General features: G+C 51.8%; 1 protein-coding gene across 1 annotated transcript in view; it reads right to left on the reverse strand.

The window, feature by feature from the left end:
* The window catches only part of ANKLE2 (ankyrin repeat and LEM domain containing 2), a 37880-nt gene extending 26196 nt beyond the window's left edge, over positions 1–11684 (reverse strand). Inside the window, exons 1-2 of the mRNA XM_055096424.2 lie at positions 11445–11684; positions 3506–3964 (exon numbers count right to left, since the gene is read on the reverse strand). Of these exons, the coding sequence (XP_054952399.1) occupies positions 3506–3964; positions 11445–11625 (640 nt within the window). The 5' untranslated portion in view covers positions 11626–11684. The remainder of the gene's footprint in view (positions 1–3505; positions 3965–11444) is intronic.
* Positions 11685–11906: the final 222 nt, after the last annotated feature.

An 11906-nucleotide genomic window follows, 5' to 3' on the forward strand; every position in this document is an offset into this window, starting at 1 on the left:
GGCAAATTAAAAAAAAACTATAATTATGTCAGCCAAGAACATAAGAGAATTTTAAACCCAATTTTGAACAGGGAACGCCTTTTTATTTTTTACTTTATTTTTTTTTTTGGAGACAGAGTCTCGCTCTGTCGCTCAAGCTCAAGTGCAGTGGCACGATCTTGGCTCTTGCAACCTCTGCCTCCCAGGTTCAAGCGATTCTCAGCCTCCCGAGTAGCTGGGATTATGGGCGTCCGCCACCATGCCTAATTTTTTGTATTTTTAGTAGAGACGGGGTTTCATCATGTTGGCCAGGCTGGTCTCAAACTCCTGACCTCAGGTGATCCGCCCGCCTCGGCCTCCCAGAGTGCTGGGATTACAGGTGTCAGCCACGGCGCCCAGCCGGGAATGGCTGGGTTTTTTTTGACATGGAGTCTCACTCAGCTGCCGAGGCTGGAGTGCAGTGGTGTGATCTTGGCTCACTGCGACCATCATCTCTCAGGTCCAAGCGATTCTCCCGTCTCAGCCTCCCGTGTAGCTGGGATTATAGGCACCGGCCACCATGACTGGCTAATTGTTGTATTTTTAGTAGAGACGGGGTTTCACCATGTTGGCCAGGCTAGTCTTGAACTCCTGACCTTAGGTGACCTGCCCACCTCAGCCTCCCAAAGTGCTGAGATTACAGGCATGAGCCACTGTACCCGGCTGGGAATGCCTTTTTAAACATGCCAAGAAACCATTCAAAACAAGATAATCCTGATTATATAAAAATATTAAAGCTCTGTAGTGGAACTATCACAATTAAGTTTTGTATGAGACTATCGTAAATACATAAGACATACACTACTGGCCAGGAGACAAAAATTTATGAACAATATAAGAGAGGAATGGTTACTGTCCACTACTGGATAAAAATAGCCATAGTTCGGGCACGGTGGCTCACGCCTGTAATCCCAGCACTTTGGGAGGCTGAGGCAGGTGGATCACCTGACGTTGAGAGTTCGAGACCAGCCTGACCAACGTGGAGAAACCCTGTCTCTACTAAAAATACAAAATTAGCCGGGCGTGGTCGCGCACGCCTGTAGTACTAGCTACTCGGGAGGCTGCAGCAGGAAAATCACTGGAACCCAAAAGGCAGAGGTTGGAGTGAGCCAAGATCGCACCACTGCACTCCGGCCTGGCGACAGACCGGGACTCTGTCTCAAATAATAAGTAAATAAATAAATAAATAAATAATAAAAATAAAAACTGCACCATGATCATTTCGCAGTGTTACTTTCTTTTTTTTGAGATGGAATCTAGCTCTGTCGCTCAGGCTGGAATGCAGTGGCACAATCTCAGCTCACTGCAACCTCAGCCTCCTAAATAGCTGGGACTACAGGTGCCCGCCACCACACCCCGCTAATTTTCTGTATTTTTAGTAAAGACGGGGCTTCACTGTGTTAGCCAGGATGGTCTCGATCTCCTGACCTCGTGATCTGCCTGCCTCGGCCTCCCAAAGTGCTGGGGTTACAGGCGTGAGCCACCGCGCCCGGCCCCTACCTATTCTTTAAAAAGATCTTACAGAAGAAGAATATTCCATTCTATTCATAGTGTTTAACCAATTATGTACTCATAGGCGTCACCACAAATGGTATCACAGTAATAACAATACTCATGACAGTGTGCAATTTCTGGCATTCCAATTAATACTGAGTTCTCATTTTTTTTTTCCAATGCTAAATCTTCTTTAAAATTACAATTCTTGGGCTGGGCACAGTGGCTCACACCTGTAATCTCAGCACTTTGGGAGGCTCAGGTGGGAGGACTGCTTGAAGCCAGGAGTTCAAGACCAGCCTAAGCAATAAAGCGAGACCCAGTCTCTTAAAAAAAAAAAAAAAATTAATTACCTAGGTGTGGCCAGGCGAGGTGGCTCACGCCTGTAATCCCAGCACTTCGGGAGGCTGAGCCTGGCGGATCACTTGAGCCCAGGAGTTGGAGACCAGCCTGGGCAACATGGGGAAACATTGTCTCTACCAAGAATACAAAAAAACTGGCATGTACTGGCACGTGCCCGTGATCCCAGCGATCCCAAGCTACTCCGGAGGCTGAGGTGGGAGGACTCCTTGAGCCTGGTAGGCAGACGTTGCGGTGAGTTGTTGAGATTGCATCACTACACCCCAACCTGGGTGAGAGAGAGACCCCAGTCTCAAAAAAAAAAACCACCAAAAACAACCAATTAGCTAGGCGTGCTGGTGTGTGCCTGTGATCTTAGCACTTTGGGAGACCAAGGTGGGTGGATCGCTTGAGGGCAGTTCAAGAGCAGCCTGGGCAACGTGGCGAAACCCCGCCTCTATAAAAAATACAAAAATTGGCCGGGCGTGATGGCTCACACCTGTAATCCCAGAACTTTGGGAGGCCGAGGTGGGCAGATCACGACGTCAGGGGTTCGAGACCAGCTTGGCCAAAATCGCGAAACCTTATCTCTACTAAAAATACAAAAAATTAGCTGGGTATGGTGGCGGGCGCCTGTAGTTCCCAGCTACTCGGGAGGCTGAGGTTACAGTGAGCTGAGATCGCGCCACTGCACTCCAGCCCAGGCGACAGTGCGAGACTCTGTCTCAACAAAACAAAACAAAACAAAAAAAACCAACACAAAAATTAGCTGTGTGTGGTGGCGTATGCCTGTGGTGCCAGCTACTCAAGCGGCTGAGGTGGGAGGATCACCTGAGCCAGAAAGGTTGAGGCTGCAGTGAGCTGTGACTGCACCACTGCAATGCAGCCTAGGTGGCAGAGTAACACCCTGTTTCAGATGAATGAATAAATTAAAAAAATAAAATGGCCGGGCGCGGTGGCTCAAGCCTGTAATCTCAGCACTTTGGGAGGCCAAGGCAGGTGGATCATGAGGTCAGGAGTTCAAGACCAGCCTGGCCAAGATGGTGAAACCCCGTCTCTACTAAAAATACAAAAAATTAGCCAGGCGCGGTGGCAGGCGCCTGTAATCCCAGCTACTCAGGAGGCTGAGGCAGGAGAATCGCTTAAACTGGGAGGGCAGAGGTTGCAGTGAGCCGAGATCGCGCCACTGCACTCTGGCCTGGGCAACAGAGCGAGACTTTGTCTCAAAAAATAAATAAATAAAAACAAAATAAAACCACAAATCTTTGATGCTGAAAAGTATTTATACATTCATTGGCCATTTGCATTCATTAACATAAAAGATGTGCAGGTTACACTGCATTTTAAAAAGGGGGAGATGACTAATCAACAAAGTTCCTAACCAACAGCAGCAGCCAGTTAATATTAATATCTCAGTCCAGCATATCTCATAGAATCCAATTTACCTAACAAATTTTAACAGTTCTCATGTTAAATTCACAAATATTTCAGAAAAGTTCTACATAAAAATGTTAACAATGGTTAACTGGGGTGATGAGATGGAGGGGATTGGATTTTTTCCTTCTTAATCTGTAGTTTTCCATTTTCAGACATCATCCCGCCCCTCCGCGTATGTGCTATCTGTGTGAGGAAATCCTACACACGGTCCCATTACCATTTCTCGCTGGGACGTCCTCATACACTGGACACACCCCATAGTACAGGGGCGGCTCCTTAGACGCAGTCGCTCCAGCTCTGTAGGTGTCGGTGGCACTAGGGGGCACCGAGCAGGTCTTGGATGTCACAGCTTCCTCCTCTGGAGGATTCAGGCCCACACTGTAACCAAAATCTCTGTCTTCAGAAAAACCAGCCTGATCAGTTGGGTTCCCTTCAGCTGGCTTCAAAATCCTTTGTGGGTCTTGGCTGAGAGTTGTGACACCTGCCTCATGGTGGTAGAAAGAAGACAGCCTTCCTCCTTGCTCCAGTAAAGCCTGAGCCAATTTTTTCTCAAAAATGAACCTTGTAGTTGATGTAATGGGTCCACATTTCAATCCAGCTTTGACGATTTCTTCTCTAAGGTCATCTGGATTCAGAAGTTTCAATTGAGCCAACAGAGCATCCATTGTCATTTCACCTAGGCCCAAGACAAAAAAATCAAAGAGTCACAAAATACTAACACCTGCTGAAGCTGGGTGACGAGTACTAGGGTTCATTATATAATGGCATCAGTTTCTGTTTCTTTCATTCAAAACTTTTTTTCTTGGCTGGACACGGTGGCTCACGCCTGTAATCCCAGCATTTTGGGAGGCTGAGGCGGGCGGATCATCTGAGGTCAGGAGTTCGAGACCAGCCCGGCCAACATGGTGAAACCACGTCTCTACTGAAAATACAAAAAATTAGCCGGGTGTGGTGGCGGATGCCTGTAATCCCAGCTACTTGGGAGGCCGAGGCTGGAGAATCGCTTGAACCCAGGAGGCGGAGGCTGCAATTAGCCGAGATCGCACCCCTGCACTCCAGCTTAGACAACAAGAACGAAACTCCAGCTCAAAAAAAAAAAAGAATTTTTTTTTTTTCGAGATGATGTCTCCCTCTGTCGCGCAGGCTGGAGTGCAGTGGTGCTATCGCAGCTCACTGCAACCTCTACCTCCTGAGTTCAAGTGATTCTCCAGCCTCAGCCTCCCAAGTAGCTGGGACTACAGGGGTCTGCCACCACGCCCGGCTAATTTTTGTATTTTCAGTAGAGACGGGGTTTCTCCATGCTGGCTGGGCTGGTCTCGAACTCCTGACCGCAGGTGATCCGCCCGCCTCGGCCTCCCAAAGTGCTGGGATTACAGGCGTGAGCCACCATGGCGGCCAAAAACATTTTATGATGCCCCCATCTCCGCAACTCCAAGAAAATTCCAAAAATGCTGTTACTTATTGGCAGAGGCGATTATCTTTTAAACAATGAATGAGTCTGCCAAAGACCCTGGAGGGGGAACCTACTGACCCCAAGATTCTGCCCAGGCATAAGCACCTCACCAGGTTCTCTGTACAGAGACAGTTTGGTGCTGAGGAACTGATGCAAAGGGCTGTGGCCAATCTACAGTGGAGCAGGCACACAGTAGGTCAAAGCAACTTGTAGGGCACAGTTTAAGGGGTGGGGGCAAGTGGAGAATAATTACGAATAAACAGACAGGATCTCAGTCCCGGGCAGGATTCCACTTTTCATATAAACTCTCTGTCCTTAATCTAATGCCACCATTTTTTTTTTTTTTTTTTTTTGAGACAGAGTTTTGCTCTGTCACCCAGGCTGGAGTGCAGTGGCACGATCTCAGCTCACTGCAACCTCCGCCTCTTGGATTCAGGCGATTCTCCTGCCCCAGCCTCCCAAGTAGCTGGGATTACAGGCGCCTGGAATCACACCTAGCTAATTTTTGTATTTTTAGGAGAGACGGGGTTTCACCATGTTGGCCAGGTTGGTCTTGCACTCCCGACCTCAGGTGATCCACCTGCCTTGGCCTCCCAAAGTGTTTGGATTACAGGCGTGAGCCTTTTTTCTTTTTGAGACGGAGTCTCGCTCTGTCACCAGGCAGGCTGGAGTGCAGTGGCGCGATCTCAGCTCACTGCAACCTCCGCCTCCTGGGTTCAAGCGGTTCTCCTGCCTCAAGCCTCCCGAGTAGCTGGGATTACAGGCGTGCACCACCACGCCCAGCTAATTTTGTACTTTTAGTAGAGACGGGGTTTCTCCATGTTGGTCAGGCTGGTCTTGAACTCCCAACCTCAGGTGATCCGCCCGCCTCGACCTCCCAAAGTGCTGGGATTACAGGCATAAGCCACCATGCCCAGCCCGTTGTATTCTTTGGGAGGCAGGCAGATCACCTGAGGTCGGGAGTTCAAGACCAGCCTGGCCAACATGGTGAAACCCCGTCTCTACTAAAAATACAAAAATTAGCCGGGCGTGGTGGTACATGCCTGTAACCCCAGCTACTCGGGAGGCTGAGGCAAGAGAATTGCTCGAACCCAGTAGGTGGAGGTTGCAGTGAGCCGAAATCACTGCACTCCAGCCTAGGGGACAAGAGCAAGACCTTGTTTCAAAAAAAAAAAATTACCCGAGCATAGTAGTGCACACCTACAGCCCCGGCTACTCGGGAGGCTGAGGCAGGAGAATTGCTTGAACCCAGTAGGTGGAGGTTGCAGTGAGCCGAAATCACGCCACTGCACTCCAGCCTAGGGGACAAGAGCAAGACCTTGTTTCAAAAAAAAAAAATTACCCGAGCATAGTAGTGCACACCTACAGCCCCAGCTACTCGGGAGGCTGAGGCAGGAGAATTGCTTGAACCCAGTAGGTGGAGGTTGCAGTGAGCCGAAATCACGCCACTGCACTCCAGCCTAGGGGACAAGAGCAAGACCTTGTTTCAAAAAAAAAAAATTACCCGAGCATAGTAGTGCACACCTACAGCCCCAGCTACTCAGGGGGCTGAGGCAGGAGGATCACTTGAGTCTGGGAGGTGGATGCCACCACGAGCTGAGATGGCACCCTGCACTCCAGCCTGGGTGACAGAATCAGACCCTGTCTCAACAACAACAACAAAAAAAACGATGGCGGTGGGGGAGTAATACATCTGAATTTAAGTTTCTACAGGGTTCTGCCTTTTAAACACATGTTCGTGATTTACATACTCAAGAAATAAGTAAAGCCGGGCGCGGTGGCTCACGCCTGTAATCGCAGCACTTTGGGAGACCGAGGTGGGTGGATCACGAGGTCAGCAGTTCGAGACCAGCCTGGCCAAGATGGTGAAACCCCATCTCTACTAAAAAAAAAATACAAAAATTAGCCAGGCGCAGTGGCGGGCACCTGTAATCCCAGCTACTCGGGAACCTGAGGCAGGAGGCTCGCTGGAACCCAGGAGACAGAGGTCACAGTGAGCCAAGATCGCGCCACTACACTCCAGCCTGGGCAACAGAGCGAGACTCCACCTCAAAAAAACAACAACAACAAAAAAGAAATAAGTAAATAAACAAAAAGATGGGGGAGACACCCACATGGAATACTAGCCAGAAGAAATGCACCTAACTGTATTACAAGTGAGTAACACAGGGGAAGCTAACCTACGTAACTTTGGAAAACAGTGAGTGACTAGGTGCTCTAAGGAGAAAGACAAAAAGGACTGTGCACCATTACCGTGTGAACAGGCTCTAGGCAGTAGATGTTTTCACAATGGTATAGGTTAGCACACCTAAAGCTATTTTCTGTGGACTCTAGGGCAAAGCAAATAATTGGAATACATGGTGGCTGATGAGAGCCAGGACTCTCAATGACAGAAAGGAAAGTGGGAGTGAGAACAGGGTTTCAGCAAACGATTCCTGTAAAGGGCGAGAGAGTAAGCATCTCAGACTCTATGAGCCAAAGGCCACGTGATTGCTCAGAACAGCCACAGGCCGCGTGTGGCGGCTCACACCTGTCACCCCAGTGCTGGGGGAGGCCGAGGCCGGAAGATCACTTGAGCCCAGGAGTTCAAGACCAGCCTGGGCAACACAGCGACACCCTTTCTACAAAAACTTTAAAAATTATCTGATGGCTGGGCGTGGTGACTCATGCCTGTAATCCCAGCACTTTGGGAGGCCGAGGCAGGTGGATCATGAGGTCAGGAGATTGAGACTATCCTGGCAAACACGGTGAAACCCTGTCTCTACTAAAAATACTAAAAAATTAGCAGGCCATGGTGGCGGGTACCTGTAGTCCCAGCTAGTCAGGAGGCTGAGGCAGGAGAATGGTGTGAACCCAGGGGGCAGAACTTGCAGTGAGCAGAGATGGCGGCACTGCACTCCAGCCTGGGCGACAGAGCGAGACTCCGTCTCAAAAAAAAAAAAAATTAGCTGAGTGTGGTGACGTGCACCTGTGGTTCCAACTACTTGGGGGGCTGAGGCAGGAGGATAAATTAAGCCTAAGAGTTTGAGGATGCAGTGAGCCCTGTTTGTGCCACTGCACTCCAACCTGGGCAACAGAGCAAGACCCCGTCTCCAAAAAAAAAAAAAAAAAGAACAGCCACAGATATACATAAACAAAAGGGTATGGTTGTATTCCAATAAAACTTTACTAAGGAAAATAGGTGGGGGCCAGTTTGGACCACAGTTTACTGACTCTTGCATTAGAATAAAGCCAGGGAGCCGGACACGGTGGCTCATGCCGGTAATCCCAGCACTTTGGGAGGCCAAGGTGCGTGGATCATTTGAGGTCAGGTGTTTGAGACCAGCCTGGCCAACATGATGAAACCAGGTGTCTACTAAAAATACAAAAATTAGCCAGGCATGGTGGCATGCACCTGTCATCCCAGCTACTCAGCAGGCTAGGTGGGAGAATCGCTTGAACTGGGCAGGCAGAGGTTGCAGTGAGCCTCCAGCCTGGACAACAGAGTGAGACTCCACCTAAAAAAAAAAGAATAAACCCGCGGACGTCGCATTGAAATTGGAAGTATCAGTATGATCACAAGGTCTTTGACAGATCGATGGGTAAAGATGTGAGAAACAGCTAGGCCTGAACACTGGGTTATAATGTTCCATTAACAATTTTTTTTTTTTTTGAGATGGAGTCTTGCTCTGTCGCCCAGGCTGGAGTGCAGTGGCATGATCTCTGCTCACCGCAACCTCCACCTCCTGGGTTCAAGCAATTCTGCTGCCTCAGCCTCCCGAGTAGCTGGGATTACAGGTACCTGCCACCACACCCCGCTATTTTTTTGTATTTTTAGTGGAGACTGCCTCACCATGTTGGCCAGGCTGATCTTGAACTCCTGACCTTGTGATCCACCTGCCTCGGCCTCCCAAAGTGCTGGGATTACAGGCATGAGCCACCGCACCCGGCCAAGTACACAACTTTTGAGATTGGCTTTTCCTATTCAGCATAATGCCCTTGAGATCCACCCACATGGCAGAGTGGATCGCTGCGGAGTGGCACCCCGGGGCACCCATGTGGCAGAGTGGATCACGCAGTGTGGCACCCTGGGGCACCCACGTGGCAGAGAGGATCGCTGCAGAGTGGCACCCCAGGGCACCCACGTGGCAGAGTGGATCGCTGTGGAGTGGCACCCCGGGGCACCCACGTGGCAGAGTGGATCACTGCGGAGTGGCACCCCGGGGCACCCACATGGCAGAGTGGATTGCGCAGTGTGGCACCCCGGGGCACCCACGTGGCAGAGTGGATTGCGCAGTGTGGCACCCCGGGGCACCCACGTGGCAGAGAGGATCGCTGCGGAGTGGCACCCCGGGGTATCAATGTGCAAGTTTAACCATTTGAGTTATTTCAGTTTCTGGTAATTACAAATAAAGTTGCTATGAACATTAAATATGGGTTTTTGTGTGAAAATAGTTTTCATTTGTCTAATAAAAGCTCAGGAACGCAGGGCAGGTTTAACTTCCTAAAAACCTGCCAGGCTGATTCCCAGAGTAGCTGCACCACTTACCATCCCCACCTGCAATGCACGAGACCCAGTTTCTCTAAATCTCTGCTCACTATATATATAACATATGTATATTATATATGCCATATGATATACGCGTATTATATATACCATATGATATACATATATTATACATCATATATAAAAATATATTTTTATATTAAATAAAAATATCAGTATTTTTTATTTCAGCCATTCTCAAAACACCAGCCTCACCCCCCGCCACCTTGTCCGCAGCTCTGCCTGGATGATGCCGGTGGTGACAGTAACAGCACTCAGAGATGCTTAACACATACCAAGTGCTGCACTTACCCAACTCCCAAAAAAGCCTAACCAGGTATTACTATCATCCCTATTCCTAAATGAGCAGGCTGAAAACAGGTTAAGCCCACAGCAATAAGTGGTAGGGCCCGGTGCGATGGCTCACACCTGTAATCCCAGCATTTTGGGAAGCTGAGGCAGGTGGATCACCTTAGGTCAGGAATTCGAGACCATCCTGGCCAACATGGTGAAACCCCGTCTCTATTAAAAATACAAAAATTAGCCGGGCGTGGTGGCAGGCGCCTGTAATCCCAGCTACTCGGGAGGCTGAGGCAGGAGAATCGCTTGAACCCGGGAGGCGGAGCTTGCAGTGAGCCGAGATCGCGCCACTGCACTCCAGCCTGGGCCACAGGGCGAGACTCCATTTCAAAAAAAAAAAAAAAAAAAGTGGTAGGGCCGAGACACAAACTCACACAAATGGACAGGAATCCCCACTCAATCATCAGAAAGCACCGCTCCGCAGTGACTAACAGTCTGACAATTTAGAGTAAAAACAAACTCAGTTTCTCCCACTAGTCTTGCAACATGCTTCAGACACCAGGTATGTGGGGATTTTCTCCCCACAAATCACGCAGGTCATCAGTTCTGCAGTGGACACAGGCTGGGTGTCGTCTGTCATCCTAACTCAGTCATCTATTCTGACAGCGTCTTCCTGGAGATACCAGCAGACCCCACAGGTTAACGGCTCAGCCCCCCAAGACTGCCCCCCACTTCCAGTGCCCAGGTTGTTTGACCTGCGCTTCGGACCGACGGGGCGTAACCCGGTGACCTCCTCAGGTTGCGGTAATTTGCTAGAGTGGCTCCCGAACTCACAGACATGTTTTACTTACACTTACCAGCACAGTATAAAGAATTACAAAGAATACAGGTGAAGAGATGCGTGAGGTAAAACCGAGGGGAAGCGCTTGTAAATTCAGGGCCTCTGGGCACCGCCTCCAGGAACCCCCACGTACTATCTGGAAGCTCCCTGAACCCAGCCCTTTTGGGTTTTTACAGAAACTTCATTTCACAGGCATGATTCATCAGCCATTGGTGATCAACTCAACCTTCACCCCTCTCTCCTTCCCAGAGGTTGGGGGTGGGGCTGAAAGTCCCCAGAACCTCTAACCCTGCCTTGGTCTTTCCTGCGACCAGCCCCATCCAGAAGCTCCCTAGGGGCTGCCGGCCACCAGTCCACTCAGCCTACAAAAGACATCACTTTGGAGGTTCCCGGGATTTCAAGACTTGTATGCCAGGAAAAGGGGATGGAGGTGAAATACACAGTTCACTGTATCAGTCACCTCAAACTTAAAACGACCAAAACCCACCTCTGATCTCCACATCACCCAGACCCGACAGTCTACCGCAAAGCAATAAATGGCCACCTTCTCCCGTTTCCTCTGGCCCCAAACCCCTAAGTTACATTTGCCTTTTCCGTCTCTGCCTTACGTTCAATGACCAGTAACCGCAGTGGCTTCACGTTCCAAACACACCCGGGACCCAGGGGCTTCCTCCCCCGCCGCCCTCCTTTGGGCCATCCCTCCCCAGGTCTCGATAGACCGCAGCAAGAGTCTCCGCTAACGCCTCGCCGGGCCCCCGCCGCCTTCCCCGGAGGCTGCCCCCGGGCCCGGGAAAGCTCTCACCTCCGAACCCGGCGTGGCCCCTCCGCCCCCGCCCCGGGAAGCCAAGTCCCCCGCAACTGCCCTTTCCGCGGCCGGAATGGCCTTTCCCGACCGGCCCTGGTTTCCCCGGCCGCCTCGCCCAACTGCTGCCGGCTCCAGGGGCTCCAGGGGCGCGGCCCGGACCCCAGGCCCGAGGAGGGCGTCGGGGCGGGGAAGGGGCCCGGGTGCGGGGACCCAGCGACCGCCTGGGCCTTACCTGGGGCGGGGGCGGCGGCCGCGCTTGGCGGAGGAACTGCGGTCCCGCTGCGGCCCAGACCTCCCGGCCGCGGGCCCAGCCGCCGCACCAGCCACCGCACAGCGATCAGCAGCACCGAGGCGCCCAGCAGCTCCCAGGCCAGCGCCGCCCACTCGGCCGCCGCCAGCCGCGGCCACAGCATCGCCGCCGCCCGGGCCGCAGCCGCCGAGGAGCCCGCGCCCCGCGCCGCGCCCGTCCCAGGACCCCGCGCCGGGCTGCCCGCGCCCTGCCTGACGGCGCCGCGCTCGAGGCGGCCGGGGCGGCGCGGGGGACACGGACGGCGGCCCCGCTCACGGAGGCCCGGCGAGGGCGCGGCCCCGGCCGTGGGACCCAAGCGGGCGGGAACGGGCGAGCGGACGGGCGGGCGCGGCAGGCGGGGCGCGGGCAGCCCGACGCGGGGTCCTGGGACGGGCGCGGCGCGGG

Source organism: Pan paniscus, chromosome 10 (assembly GCF_029289425.2).
Source record: "Pan paniscus chromosome 10, NHGRI_mPanPan1-v2.0_pri, whole genome shotgun sequence".
In the NCBI taxonomy this organism is placed as follows: domain Eukaryota; kingdom Metazoa; phylum Chordata; class Mammalia; order Primates; family Hominidae; genus Pan; species Pan paniscus.